Raw genomic sequence first — 15,471 nt, forward strand, 5'->3', positions numbered from 1 at the left:
GTCCAGACAACATGGGCAGAGCCCAAGAAGATGGGGCAGCAGAGCCATGTGGCCTGGGCATGCCCCTGAGGCTTTCTGAGCCTCCCTCTCATCTCTGAGTGGCTTACCAAACCCTACACAGACTGAGGGCAGAGGGCCCAGTGACGGCGACCAGGTACCTAGGTGCTCACACACCACACACACAGCCACGCTTAGAAATGTAATTTGGGCACCAGCACGTGCCCTGGGGAGTCTAGAAATTCTACACGATGAAGAGCTCAAAAACAGCCCGTGAGCTGTGAACAGCCAGGGCCGGCTGGAGTACTGTGGACAGGCCCTCCCCGGGCTGAGTCGGGCCCCAGTCCCTGCCGGGGGAATGGCCCACTGTGCCGCCTGCGGCCTGGCCCGTGCCCCAGGCGGGAATCGTTCATGTAAAACTAGCTCCCGCAGGCCCCTGCTCCCACGTAGACCCAGAGGCCGGACTCAGGGCGTGCCCTCCGCCAGGCGGGCCAGGCCCTCCCGCAGCTCGCTCAGCTCAAACAGCCTGACGTCCAGCAGCTGCGCAGCCCGGCCCACCTCGGCCCGTGCCCGCTCCCGCTCTACCCGTGCCTCCTCCAGGCTGCGCTCCGTTGCCCGCAGCTGGTGCTCCAGCTCTGCGTTTCGGGTCTCCAGTTCCTGCAGGAAGAGGGCAAGCAGGGTTGGGGGCCCCAGCAAGTCTCAAGGGTCCAGCATCTGAATGCTATCCCCACAGCCTCCGCTCTGGGCCAAGCCCTCTCTGTCTCCTGGCCTCCTCCCTGCCACCTCTACCCAAGACACTCCCTGGTCCCCTAATTGGAACATCATTGAAATGACCACGTCCCTCTTCTGCTCAAGACCCTCGTCACCCATCATGCTGGGAATGAAATCCATACCCCTCCTCGCTCATTCCAACCCAGGCTTGCTGGGTTCCTTGTGGTTCCTTGAACATACTTTCTCCCCAGCTCAGGGCCTTTACATATGCTGTGCACTCTGCCCAGGAAACAATAGGGAGCATTCCCCCAACTTCTCTCTCTTTGGGGGCACCAGCTCCTTTAACTTCTCCCTCCTGCTGGACTCACAGGACATGCTTGAAGGTTTCTCAGATAAAGTCTTCGGTGAGGGCCAGGCCAGCACATTTGGGTACAAATGCAAGCTCCTGACCTCAGGCTGGGAATGTGTGAGGATTTGATGGGGTCAAGAATGAAGATTCAACAGGGACTCAAAAACTGCTTGTTGAATGAATGGAAGGAGATGAAACATTGTACTAATAACCATGTTTTATAAACCACCCACTGATTCAGTCCTTCCATGCACCTGGTCATCCAAATCCTTCACAACCTTAGGTGTCTTCCTGACTCGATTTATAGGTGAAGAAACTGAAGCTCAGGGAGGCACATAGCTGCCCAGAACCCACTAGGTAGGGAAGATGCCAGGTCTGTCCTATATCAGAGGCTGGCTGCCTTGGGTGGTCACCCCACCCCGCCTCACAGCAACCGCACACACCTGCACCTTCTGCTGCGTCTCCTCACGCTCGGCGCTGTCTGGGGCCTCACGGGGACCACCAGTCTGGCTCTTCAGCGTCTGGATCTCCTAATGGAGAAGTTCCCAGAATCCGTTCTGAGAGTCCTGGCTCCCCCATGGGAGATCAGGGAAGGCAGGGCCCGAGGAAACACAAACGCATACAGACACGCTCACACACCTGGTCCTTAGTTTGCACTAGTGCCTCCAGCTGCTCCAGCGACTGGCCCGGTCCCTCCTTCTCACTGACTGCGGGTGGCTCGGCGGTGGCAGCCTGGGCCTCCAGCTCAGCCACCTGTGCAGACAGGAAGGTCAGCCCCTGACGCCCCAGCCTGTACTCTCCTGATCCCTGGGGAATGTGCCTGACCAGCCAAGCCCATGACTGGGCACTAACCCCTTCTGGTTGGGGCCACCACCCCGCCTCTGGCAGGTAGGTCTTTAGGGTCTGACAACCCTCTGAGGCTGACATTATTTCAGACCCATACTACAGAACAAGAAACTAAGGCTCAGGGAAGTGGTTTGCCGAGATCACACAGCCAGCCAGGGAACCCAGGACAGATAGGTGGCAGGGGCTTCACAGTGGTCCGGGCCACTTGGGGTCTCTGGGAGGGAGGGGCTTCCTCACCCGCTGTCGCAGCCGCTCGGCCTCTGCGCGCTGGGCCTCCAGCTGCTGCCTCCACTGGGCGGCGGCGGCGTTGGCCTCTCGCAGGGCGCTCGCCAATTTGTTGTTACTGTCCTGAAGCGCGAAGAACTCGGCCTCCCACTGCACCTCGCCCACCGAGCTGCGGGGACGCTGGAGTCGGCAGAGGGCAGGGCGGGGCCTCACTGGGCCTGAGGCAGGGTGAGGGAGGTGCTGGGCTGGGGGCGGGGTTATGGGCGGGGTCAAGACACCTCGGGAGTAGGGGGTGGGGACGTCCCGGGGAGGCGGAGTCTTGCCGGGGGTGGGGTCAAAGTAGGCGCTTTGGTGTCAGTTCAGTGAGACACAGTCGGAAGGCCAAGCAGGATCAGCCCAGGGGATGTGGACAGAACAAAGTGGGTGGGGAGGCACCCGTGGGTTTAGAATTAGCCGGGGGAGATGTGGACAGGCCAGGGTTAGCCCCGAGGAATGGATGAGGCAGGAGCGGGGTCGGCTCTGGAAGGGGCATAATCTGGGTGTCTCCTCTCCTACCACAGGCCTTGGGTCCCGTGTCAGATCCTGCCGCTTGAACAAGTCCCTACAGTTTCTGAGAACTTCCTCTCCCCTCTTCCCCGACCCTTCGTCCTGCCACGCCCCCGTGCCCCGCCCTACCCCCCTCACCCCTCGGACAGCATCTTTCTGAGCCGCTCGCGCTCAGCGGGGCCGGGAGCGTCCGCGCTCTGGCTGCGGAATAGCTTCTCGTCGCCGGGGCCGTTGGAGCTGACGAGGGGGCTCGGGGGCACCTAAGAGCATGGGCAGAAGTGAGGGCACAGTAAGGGCTGATGCTACGTGGGTCGTGACTGAGGGCAGGAGGTCCTTCCCAGCACTGGGACCTGACTGCTCCTTTCCCCTCCTCACCCACTACCAATGGCTCCCGATGGCCCCTTTCTGGGCCCTGCCCCCCACCTTGCCAGCTGGGCTCTCACCAACCCCCAGGAGCAAACCTGATGCAGGCTAGCCTAAACCCCGGGAGAGACTCATAATCTGCAAAGAGGGGAGCAATCTGAAACCTCCATGCTGTTCCCTCAGAGCGATGACCTTCCCTGGGGCCAAATTTCAACATCCATTTAAAATTCCTACAGGAAACGCACTCCATCAGGCTAAATTCATTATGAATCCACCTGCTGCCTGGACCAACCTACTTTTTCATCTCCTTAATCCCGTGCCCAGCCCTGGGCCTGGCACACAGTATGGGGTCAATAAATGATGCTGAGGGACTTCCCTGGTGGTCCAGTGGGTGGGACTCCGTGCTCCCAATGCAGGGGGCCCGGGTTTGATCCCTGGTCAGGGAATAGATCCTGCATGTATGCCACAACTAAGAGTCTGCATGCCACAACTAAGATGCCAGCATGCCGCAACGAAGATCCCACGAGCCACAACTAAGACCCAGTGCAGCCAAAATACATAAATAAAATAAATAATAAATATTAAAAATAAATAAATAAATGATACGAATAAGTTAGTGGGGGAAAACACCCAGGGACAGTTTTTTTACTCTGCCGCTCTACTTAGCCATTTCAGCTTCCACATTTCAACTCTGCCCTGTGAGCTGGTTTTCTGGCCTTCCTTGATCTAACATTTGGACAGCCTATGACATGCTCCCATGGCACCCACAGCCCTCTTCCATGGTCCTTGCCATGGATCTAGTTTTACATCATCTGTGAGCATTTGGTCCTGGGAACCGGCACAGCACCTAGACCCCACAATACCAGTTGAGCTCCTGGCACGCATGGGACAGGGAGTGCTGACCTGGTGGGCAGTGAGCCCCAGGGCTGGACTGGTGAGCTCTCCCCCATCCTGAGATTTCTCGCGTGCCAGCCTCGCTGCTTCCTTCACTTCCTGGAACTTCTCAGCAAACTGAGGAATGGGGGGCAGGAACAGACAGTCAACAAACTCCCAGCCCCCTCCCCCAGGGTCCCACCACATTAGCTCCACCCAGTACCAGCTCTGTCGCTTTGGAAGGAACTTTAGAATTGAGTGCATCCCCTCCTCTCATGAACTGGAAGAGCGGGAAGTAGGCTTGGAAAACAATGCCCAATGAGCAGCGTGGGTATCAGGATGGGGGGTGGGTGGGATGTTCATGGAGGTGTATCACATTGAGCCACCTTGAGAAAGGGACCCCCTTTCCCTCTCAGTCAGGCTTATTTCAGCAAGGAGAGCCTCAGGTGGGTGCTAATCTGTCTTTCATTTCCAGCTAGGGTAGGATACACTTTTTTTTTTTCATTTTAAAATAAATTTCCTTAGCTTGAAAGTAATTTTTTAAAGAGACATATTTACAGACATACAGCCACTTGATTTGTGCAAAGGGGCCAGTGCAATTCATTGGGGGTTGGGGGGGTAGATGGTTTTTTCAAAAAATGGCCCAAGAGCAACTGAATACTCATGTGGGAAAAAAAATACTCCTACTTTAAACCCCTGGTAGAAATTAATTCAAAGATCTAAATTTGAAAAGAAAACTAATGCTTCTAGAAGAAAAGCGAAGAAAAGCATCATGAACTCAACAGGATTCAGAGAGCACGAACCACACAGGAAAGCAATGGATAAGACAATACTGAACTCTAGAAACAGCAGAGGGGGGAGGGAGGCGATAAAGAAGGTAATGCCAGGGGTGCGGGGAAGCACCCAGCCCATCCTAGGCACCCAGAGAGGGGCAGGGTGTGTCCGAAATCAGAGCAGGTGGCCAACAGAGCTGGCAGGTGAACCAGAAAATTGGGAAGGAGCTACTGGTTTGTCCAATTCTGTAGGCCCATTCTGCAGCTGGGAAGATGGAGGCCCAGCATCTGTCCAGGGTCCCCCAGTGCACCCAAGAGAAGACCCAGCCCCAGCCCCATTCCTCCCACCATGTATCCCTGCAGGCCCACCTGAGTCAGATGCTGCTCAGAAGCAAAGCCAAGGCCATAGACGGTGTTGGCGCGACTGTCTGCCCACTGCCCGAACTTCTGGGAGGTTTTGGTAAATGTCATGTTGGGGGTGACAGTGCTGTTGATGATGGCCTGGGGAAGGCGGTGGGGAGAAAAGTTCCCGGGTGATGGGACTGGTAATAATGAATGTGAAACCCCCAGGGATATAGCTTTGTATCAGCACCTCAGAAGTCCTTGGTCTGAGCCATTTCAGGAGGAAGACTGAGACCCAGAAAGACTCAGGGTACTCCCCCGGCCCCCAAGGCACACAGCAAGGAAGCGACTGAACCAGGCTTGTCCCTAGGATCCTTGGCACCTGCCACCCCACCCAAGCCCCACCAGGACCTTGGCACCCCCAAGGCTGATGATTCGGTAGACGTTGCGGGTGGCATCGTAAAAGTAGGAGACAGTGAGTGCGTGTTTGCCCGCAGGGATCCAGTTCCGCTTGGTGGCCGGGTCGATCTGGAACACGTGCGCCCGTGTGCTGAAGATGGGCTGCTCCCTGCATGGGGAGAGGGTGTTCAGTGGGGGCCAGGCGCTGGCCCCCCAGGGGACTCAAGGCCAAGCTTTGGTAGAAGCAGGGGCTCACCTGGCTGTGGACATTGGTCAGGCTTGTGTGGGCGGGCTCCAAGGGACAGCCAGGGGGATGGTAGGAACTGCTGGCTTGGCCTCTGGGGGGACAGGAGGTTTGTGAGTGTCCCCCCAGACCAGGCTGTGGGAGGCCAAGCATGTCCAGCCCCAGGACCCACTTCCAAGTACACCATTCATAGAACTTCAATCCAAAAGTGAGGGAATCACTCAGCAAAAAGACCCCAACTCTCTCCATTGGGAGGAAGCTCGGGCAACACCCTGGGCAGGAGATGGCCTCTGATAGGAGCCAGGTGGCATCTAACAGCCCAGCATATACCTCACATCTTCCTGGTTACTGGACCCCCAGTGAAGTCTTCTCAATCTCTGGGCTGGGTGGAGGAGGCCAAGGTGGCCAACTCCTGTTCAGTACTTCCTGACACTTTTGTCCATCACTCCTCAAGGCAGGGCCTCCATCAAAAAGTGGGGCATGGACAGGTGCCTACTGGGAGACCAGTCCCCCACTGGACCCACAAAGAGACCCCTCAGCTTCCACTGTAGGGCAGAGGCACACCTTGGAGTCAAAGTCCAAATCCCCAGGGAGCCTCCAGCCTAGTTAAAAAGACAAGATGTGGCTGAACAAGTCTACCATGGTGCCCACCCATCACCACTCAATCCCAGTACCATGGGGCTGGGCGGGATCCAGGTCCACGAGGGACCTGGGGGAGGGGGGGATGCAAACTAAGGGAAGGGAGGCCCGGACTCGGTAGCCTCCGTGGTCAGAGGGGGTAATGCCCCCCCACTCTGTCCTGGGCAGCTGCTGTCCCGGTCACAGGGTCTGAAACCGGAGCCCCTGGGTGGGGGAGGGGCAGAGACTTTGGCCGGGGTTGGGGGTGGGTCCTGGGTCGAGCCAGGGTTCCGGGGCGCAGGGGTCCTAGAAACTCAGGCCCCTCCTGCCCGGACGTTCCTGCAGCGGATGTTCCTGCAGCGACTTGCGGCATTGGGAAAAGTTACTCACCAACTAGTCATGCGCCTCGGACGCGGCCGGACGCGGGGCTCCAAAGGGGAGCCCGACTCCGCCCGGTGTCCGGGATCCACAATCGCGTGCGGGGGTGAAGCCCCACCCCAGGAGCCCCAGTCCAGGGGATCTGATATTCAGTCAGGATCGAGTTCCCAGGGTCAGGACGAGGGTGCTCTATGCGCGCCCCAACTTCGGGAAGTGCCGCCCCCGACCCTGGAACTTCCAGGATCCCTGCGACGCCCCCCCCACTCCGGGTCCAGAACTTCGGGGACACGTTATCTATCTCCTGCAACCGCAGGTCCAGAGCTTAGGGGATCCTGCGCGCTGTCCCTGACGCCTGAACTTCGGGGACGCCCCTGCCACCCTTCCATCCCCGGGTCCTGAATTTCGGGGTTCCCTCGCGTCGCCCCTCCACCCCAGGTCCGAAACGTCGGAGACATCTTCACAGCCCCCTCCAATGACGGGTCCGGAACTTCGGGAACCGCTCGCACTGTCCCCTCCCCGACCCCGACTCCGGAACTTCGGGGTCCCCGCGCCCTCTCAAGCCCTGGAACTTCGGGGCTCCCCCAGCTGCCCCCAGCCTCCGTATCCGGAACTGCGGGACCCCCAGCGCCCTCTCCCCGGCCCTGGAACTTCGGGGCCCCACGCGCTCCCAGCGCTGGCTCAGCTGGCCGGGCTCACCCTGCCGGCTCGGCGCCCCGCAAGTGTCCGGGCGCTAGGCGGGTGCGGCCCCGCGGCGCCGAGTCCCCGCAGACGGGCGCCCCGCTCGCTCGCTGGCTCCGGGGCCCGCGCCCTCCGCGCCGCCCTCCGCACCGCCCGCGCCTTTGTCTGCGCCGCCGCCGCCGCCGCCCGCGCCGTCTCCGGTCCCATCGCGGCGAGTCCCGACGCGGCCGCCGCCCGCCCCGCCTCCCCGGGCCGCCGAGGCCGGCCCGCAGCGCCCCCTGCCGGCGGCAGGTGTGGGGTGTGGGGGAGAGGGAGAAGGAGGGGCGCGAGCAGGGAGGAAGTGGGGAGGATTGGGGACGAGAGGTTAAGAAGGGGGCGGAAGGGGACAGGGAATAGGGCGGAGACAGAGACCCAGACCTAGAGACAGAGCGATGGAGGAGAGAGGCAGAGACACAGGAGACAGACAGACAGACCTAGGTGGACAGAGGAGAATGTGGCCTCATCCTCTCTTCAAGGGGGGCCCCTGATCCTCGTGGCCTCTGCTGCTTTTGCCCGTGATGGGGAATCAGGTTCCTCTTCACCCGATGGGAGTCCGGGGACAGGGCACATCTGCTGCCTTGGTGGGCCCAGGCGCATGCACACAGTAGCTTCTCAATGGCTGTATCCAGAAAATGAAAGAGACCTCAGCAGAGAGGGGGCTGGTAGATGAGAGAGAGGCAAACAGTAGGCACTTAATGGGGCTTGATCCCAGGTCCCCTGCTCAGAATCCTTCCTGCCTGCTCTCCCACCTCACCCTGATCCCCAGGTTGGGGCTTCTGTCAACCTCGGGGCTTCTGTGTCCCCTAAAACAACTGTAACAATGCCGATGAGGTTGGATTAGGATTATCGTTGCTGTGTTATAGGGTCCCCAAATCCAGGTGGAGGGAATGTCAGTGTCCACTTGCCACCAAATGGGTGAATTGCCTGGAGGTCCACAGGCCCAGGTTTGCCACCTCTGGTCAGAGGGAGTCCACCCCTTCCTACACTTGCTGGGAGAGGGTCCTTTTAGAGCCGAGCCAGGATCTCCTCTGACCCTGCCTGTGGAGCCCACTTTTCAGTCCTGTATCTGCCCTTTCTCTGGAGACACACAGTGTCTCCAAAGTCACAGAGTGCCATCGGGTTCATGGGCAGAGGCACCGGGGCTCCTCAGAACCAAGCCCTGCACTTCCCTGAAGCTCTGACTCACATGCCAGGTTTTTGCTTTTCCTCTCCTCTACTTCCTTTCCCTGTTCTTCTCTGTTTCCGCCAACAAGAATCGCACATCTGAGCTGGTAGCTTCCTTTAAATTACCTTTAGGTGAATCCCAGTTCATGTCATTCCCAGGCCAAGATCTGAGTTTTCCTCCCTCCAGGCCTTTGCCCAAGCTGTTTCTTCTACCTAGAATGCCCTTCCCAAAGGCATATATTCTGTTTTGTCCTTCCAGGCTCAGCTCCACTGCCCCCTCGCCTCCTGGAAGCTTCTCTAACTATCCTGGGTTTGGAAGAGATATCACCCACCCCTGTTCCACCACCCCATCCCTTTCTGTGGGATCCCTGATCTATTTATTTGTTCGATTGTGGCCAGAGCTGGCCCATCCTGGAGCCCAGCCTCACTCAGCATGAGAGGTACTATCACTCCAGCTGGGAAAACAGAGCTGCAGACTCAGTTTCCCTAGTTGCCTTTAACTTCACATGGCATCTGCATAAGCAAAGGATTTGGCTTCGCTCTCAGGCCCGAAGCCACAAAACGCTTGAACACTGTAGGGAACAAAGAAAATACCGTCTGTTCTGTGCAAAGAATGATTTTTCCTTATTACCGGAAAAAAAAAAGAAAATTTAAAAATTAAAATTTAAAAAAAAGTAACTGGAAATGTGCCGGCAGAGCCAAGTCTTCTGGAAGCTGCTCGGTGTGTGCTAAGTGCTGGGTGGCTGTAGAGCTGGGGCCATGTGGCTGTTCTGTGGGGGCAGCTGGGCGAGGAGCCTGGGCAGACTTTACCCCTTATGAGGGCAGGAGGCAACAGCATGAGGGAGAATGGGGTCCCCTCTCAGGTCTCCAGGAAGGACAGGGATGTGGATGGCCTTGAGCAGCCCTGACCTGAAGTTGTCTTAATCAAGTTCAAACTGAGGGAGGGATTTTGTCAGTGTATACCTCAGTTTTCTTGCCTGGAGAATGGGCTGATGCTTACAGGGCTGTAGGTGGTGGGAGGAGGCAGGAAGGATCCAGGCAACACCAGCAGCTTCTCACTGTCCCCTGGGTATAGATGGGTAGGGGGCTGCCCTGAGCTGCCACTACCACCCCAGCCTGAGCCCTCTTCTGCCTAGTTCTCGGGCCTTTCTTACTGGGAATGTCCTTGAGGGGCGAACAGAGGCCACCAACCCAAGGTGGCTGACTAGTAACAACAGCTTTCTCTTGGGGCTGAGGAAGGACATGAGGGAATGAGCTTCCTGTCACAGGAGGAACCAAGCAGGAAATAGAATAGCTTGTTTGGCTCTAGGGCAGCCACATTTACAGAGTGGCTCTTAGAGGTCAGGCTCTGGCCTCTGCCTAGTTAAATCTGACCCAAACTTTGGGCTGAAGTTATACTGTTTCTCCTCCCTGGAGGGTTCCTGTCCCACCAGAGCAGGGGAGGTCTGTCACTCTTCCCCAAAGCCACATGCCCAACTTCATGGCATGAGTCACAGTGGCCACTTAGGTCTGTTTATGTCATGAGTTGGTTACTGTCTACTTCTTCCATGGCTCTGTCTCAGCACCTAGAGCAAGGCCTGACTTGCAGCAGGAACTCTGTAAATGCTTCCAGAAGGAAGGGGTCCCAAGGCCCCGCCTTGGTCCTTGGTGGCCTCCAGAGTCACATGAGCCAGGGAGTGAATCCCAGCCCTGCCTCCTACCAGTAGGGTGACCTTAAAGAAGTCACTTTTCTTCCCTGCACTTTAGTTTCCCCATCTATAAAATGTGCTTAAGAATGGTGCTCACTTCTGAGGTTTCCTCTAAGGCTCCAACATGTCCTGGCGTGAAGAGGGTATGACCCTAGGAGTTTAATAAATGCTTGCTGTTATAAACATTATAGTTATTCTTGGCATGTGGTTTTGACCCTGAGCCAAGTTCTTAAGATTTTCTCTTTTAGGGTATGAAGGGTCCCAACCAGGCGTGAGCTCTTGAGAAGAGAAATGGGTCCAACCTGGCATGATATCCTCTAAATCTTTAGCTCTGGGCCCTGTATGTGCCTCTCTAACCACTCTCCTTCTCCTGCTCCCTATTGTCCCAGGCTGGCTAGTTGGGCCAGCCACTAGACCTTATCCTCCTGGCAAACTCCTATTCATTCCTCAAACTCCCACCCCCAATGCCCTCTTCTCTAAGAAGCCCTCTTTCCTCTTCTGCTGAACCCTTCCCAACACCCTCCCTCCTTGTAGCCCAACCCTGACCCCAGGGGGTGTCTGTGTCCAGATTCCCCCAGCCTGAGGGCATCTCAAGGGCTGGGCTGAGGCCTCTCTTGGGCTTGGCATCTCCCAGCATGGGGTGGACGCATAGGGGTCATGGCAGAGGAGAGTTGGATGATTCAATATTGGTGATTTTTCTTCACTAGAAATTGACCCCACCTAAAATTCAGATCCAATTCAATTTCTCCCCAAGGCCAAGGTTAATTCATTAAACAAACAGCTCTCAGGAAGTAATGGAACCAGACCCCCTCAGGCCCAGACATGAACGGGCTGGTGCAGAGGGTCTGGCACTGGGTTACGGATCAACCTCCCGGGACCAGGGCGGGTTGGGGGTTGAGGGAGGCGGCCCTTGAGCCCCCTCCAAACTTCAAACCTGGATCCGTGGTTCAGTTCCCACAGACCTAATTACCCTCATTTGCCACATGTACTAATTACCTCCACGATACCAGGTGGCTGGGCGGGGCTGCCCCACTTTTGGGAGGTAGGTCAGGGCCTGATTATTTTTGGCTGTGCTGTCCTTGAAGCCTCCACCATCTACTCATGTGAAGGGCAGAAAGTGGGGCAGAAAAATCACAGCCACATCAGGAGGGACAGTGGGAGACTTGAGAGTCAAGTTGGCCCAGGAGCTCCCTGAGCAGCGGGTTTGGGCCTAAGGACTGAGAGTCTTTGGCACCCACCTGGAGTGGCAAAACCTGGAGAGACTGAGAATCATCCATCTCTACTGGACTGGTCTGGAGGCCTGCTTTGAACGTGACACCATCTGTGGGAGAGGGCTTGGATTGGGGGCTAGTCAGACAGGCCTGGGTATAAATCCTGACTCACACCAACTTGATGTGTGTTCCTGGGCACGTGATCCCCTCTCTCTGCACCTTTGCTGAGGGATCAGATGGGGATAATAAGTCACAAAGAGTGCTCTGGGCAGAGGCACAGCATGTGCAAAGGCCCTGAGGTGGGGATGGGCTAGGTGTGTTGGAGGAACGGCAGGGAGGCCAGGGTGGTCAGAACAGAGTGAGGGAGGAGACTAAGGGGATGCTGAGGGCTAAGGGAGCCAGGTGGGAGCTCGTGGATGGCAGTGAGTACTGAGGGTACTGGGGAGCCATGGGAGAGTTTGGAGCCAGAGAGGGTGGGATGTGATCAGATTTACACTGCAGGCTCCAGACAAGGTTTCAACTCTTTTTTTTTGGCGGGGCGGGCAGCTGCACTGTGCGGCTTGTGGAATCTTAGTTTCCTGAGCAGGGATTGAACCCAGGCCCTCAACATTGAGAGCAGGGAGTCCTAACCACTGGACTGCCAGGGAATTCCCCCCCAGGGTTTCAACTCTTAGGAGAGAACCAGGTATCTATACACTGCGCAGAATAGGGGCAGACCCTGACTTTCTCTGAGCCTCAGTTTCCCAATCCCAGACAGAGTCCAGAGGCTTTGGCAGCCCCAGGACACTCAGGACCCTCAGCCAGGGAATCTCCCTTTCACCCAAGCTCCCAAATTCTGGCCAAGCAGCCTACATGGCCTCCCCTTCACCTGCCCTCTCCTCCTACTACTCTCCTTCTGTGGCCTTGAAGGAACAGCTGTGGGAACAGAGAGCAGGAGGTCTCGGGGAAGTCTGCATGGAGGGCCTCCGGGGGCAGTGTTCCTGCTTCGTGACAGCCCACGTGGGGCCGCTGGGTGCCGAGTGTTCTTGCAGGAACCGGGTGACTCAGATGCTGCATCCTCCTCCCTCAGTCTGCCAGGGGAGGTTGTTGCTGGTCCCCAGGCACAGGCTAGAGTCAGGATTCACCCCTCTGGCCGGCCCCTAAACCAGCACCTTCTATGGCTCTCTTGTTAGGTTTCAGAGGGAGAATCAAGCGCCTCATTTCCATCAGCCAAGATGCTGAACCCCATCTCTGAACCTATGCATTCGGCCTCATTTCTGAGCCTTTGCACTTGACCCCACCTATGGCCTGGAATGCCAGCTCCAACACTTCCTCTTCCAGGAAGGCCTCCCAGACTTCCTCCACTACCCCAACCTTGACCCTACATGATGAGGTAGTATCTCTGTCTGGCTCTGCCGCCACCCCAGACTGGGAGTCCCTCGGGGTCCTGACTTGGGCAGAGGCCTCTCAGGGTCCCCATCGTCGTGCCGTGTGGGAGGGCACAAAGAGGGAGAGAGATGCCCGCTATGACAGCCCATGGCAGGACCCCCCCAGGCTGTCTCCTTGATCTGACCTCTGACTTCATTTTTATAGAAGAGGAAACTGAGGATCAGGGGAATTAGGTCACTTCCCCAGATGAAAAAATGTCCGAGTGGAAAAGCTTGGCCTCGAACCTGGATCTGACAGGCCAGGCCCTGCTCCGTGCAGCCTTTGGAGCCTTATTTACCCATTGGAGGGGGTGAGGGGGCATTCACTTCCCTGCAGGTAGATTTGATACAATCTGGGCTCAGACTCAAATGTTCCAACGGCCCATCTCCATGGATGCACTGGGGGCCTCTGTTTCCTCCTCCTTTTTTTTTTTTTTTTTTTTTTCTGTCTCGCTGCGCGGCTTATGGGACCTTCGTTCTGCAACCAGGGATTGAACCCAGGCCCTCAACAATGAGAGCACGGAGTCCTAACCACCGGACTGCCAGGGAATCCCCTGTTTCCTCCTCTTTAAGAAGGGGCTCTTCATTTGTTAACTCATGTTTATTGAGTACCTACTACATGCCAGCATTTTGGGAGGCTCTGCCCTCAGGGCGCTCACAACTATCTGGTGGACAAAATGGATGACAGAGGACAGAGTAGGCTGGCTTCTGACAGCATTATGCGAAGGAAAGAAAATCAACCAAAGCAAAAGGCAAAGACAGGTGGCTGGCAAAGGCTGCTCTGAGGAGGTGGTGATTCAGGGGAACAGCATGTGCAAAGGCCCTGAGGTGGGATCACACTCAGTCCCTTGGAGCAGCATCGAGGAGGCAGGTGTGGCTGGAGCAGGTGAGTGGGGGGCACAGTTGGGGGCCATGTGGGCAGAGAGCTTCATAGACTGGGTCAGAAGGGGCTTTCTGGGCCCCAGTGAAGAATGTGAACTGGGGAGCCATGGGAGGCTTTTGAGCAGGAGAGGGACAGGATTTGCTTTTACATGTTGAGATAAGATTCACCAGCACACCACATGGCACTGAGGAGGGTGATTCTAATACTTTCCTCTTCGTTTATCACGAAACAGAGAGTATCCTGCTCTGTGCTTGATAAACAAATGACATTGTTATTCGCGCTATCATTATATCTTTGGGGACGGTCACAGGCTCTAAGCACGTATCCCTCCCAGGGCTTCCGGGAGAAAGCTCATCTCAGTAACCCTCTTTCTGCTTTGCCTGGCTTTCCTCTTTCTCTCTCTCAAGAACTCTTGATGATGCTGGCCCTGGTCTTATCATTGAAATCCCAGGCCTCCAACAGGACGGAAACATCTGGTTTCCGGAACACGTGGATCCTGTAGCCCCAAGGGAGGTCACAGAGGAGCCTGCTTTGCCCTGGGCTGGATTGGAGGAGGGGGCCCACTAAGGGACAGAGAAAGGGTCACACATTGGACACCAACCGCATACACAGGGGAGACTACCTCCAGGCTGCAATCAGAGGCCTGGGTTCAAATCTTGCTCTGTGTTATTCTAGCCGGGAGGCCTGAGAGTAGCGGCCACACACTTCCAGAGAGGGGAATCATGTCTTGGCTTTGCTTACATTCACCTGGCGCAGCATAAATGCTTGGTGATTGATGCAGTGGGAGCAGCGTAGCCTGCATGATTTACAGGACCCAGTGTGAAAGGAAAATGCAGGGCCCCTTGTCAAAAAATTATTCAGATCTTTAAGACTGTGACATCAGAGCAGTAAACTTAGAAGGTGGTCCCAGTTGGGAGCTTTCGTGGACACCTTTTACAGCTGGAGAAACTGAGTCTGAGAGAGGGAAGGGGCATGCCCAAGAGTAGAGGGACACACGGGGACCCTCCCACCTCCCAAAATGGTGGCACGTGTGATAAGTGTAGTGGGGACAACTAGGACTCAGCCTCCTAGTCACATCTTGGGGACCCCAGCAGGGGGATTGTGGAACTTGGAACTCTGGGTCCCCGCTTCTCAAAATCCTTTAATTCTTTGTTATAACAAATCCCAAAGTGAGCACAGACCAGGGGAACTCAGAGTCTGGGGAAGGGGTGTCAGTCTCATCACATCTTGGGGTCTTTCGTTGCACATTGGGGCCCAGGCAGGATGTGTCTAGTGGCTGGGATGGGGTGTCTCTGCTGTTCTGGGGGCACCTTCCAGGGAGAAGAAGAGCGGAGGCAAGAGGGAGGGAGGCTGAGGGGCCCCCACTGGGTCGGCCAGGTGGTCAGTGGTTCCGAGTGGCCTGCCCTGTCTTATGCACCCATCCACTCATCCACCCACCCACCCACTGTCCATCCATCCACCCATCCATTCATCCTCCCAACCAGCCACCCATCCATCAATCCATCCACCCACCATTCACCCACCTACCCATCCATCTACCTACCCTCCTAGAGATGCAGGCATCATCCATGATCCACTCCCAGCTCCTCCATCCATACATCCACCCAGCTAATCTTCCACTTCTTCTTTTTTTAAAAAAAATAATTTTATTTATTTATTTTTGGCTGCTTGGGTCTTCGTTGTTGTGCTCGGGCTTTCTCTAGTTGTGGCGGAGGGGGGGCTACTCTTCATTGCAGTG

At 56.5% G+C, this 15,471-nt stretch overlaps 1 protein-coding gene across 2 annotated transcripts; it reads right to left on the reverse strand.

Moving 5' to 3' along the window:
- Positions 1-186: 186 nt before the first annotated feature.
- Positions 187-7,523, reverse strand: HOMER3 (homer scaffold protein 3). Of its 2 annotated transcripts, none has more exons than XM_081230702.1 (10): positions 7,361-7,523; positions 5,681-5,762; positions 5,437-5,593; positions 5,053-5,184; positions 3,941-4,048; positions 2,813-2,934; positions 2,141-2,297; positions 1,697-1,810; positions 1,501-1,587; positions 187-654 (listed from the first exon to the last, which is right to left on the reverse strand). In XM_081230702.1, the coding sequence occupies exons 2-10, from the start codon at positions 5,692-5,694 to the stop codon at positions 463-465; spliced, it is 1,083 nt and encodes a 360-aa protein (XP_081086828.1). In that variant the 5' UTR covers positions 5,695-5,762; positions 7,361-7,523; the 3' UTR covers positions 187-462. The 2 variants fall into 2 exon arrangements, with proteins under 2 accessions (XP_081086828.1, XP_081086829.1); XM_081230703.1 differs by lacking the exon at positions 7,361-7,523 and adding an exon at positions 6,677-7,115.
- Positions 7,524-15,471: the final 7,948 nt, after the last annotated feature.

The sequence above is a fragment of the Mesoplodon bidens genome, assembly GCF_964165515.1.
Source record: "Mesoplodon bidens genome assembly, chromosome: 4".
Lineage (NCBI taxonomy): Eukaryota > Metazoa > Chordata > Mammalia > Artiodactyla > Ziphiidae > Mesoplodon > Mesoplodon bidens.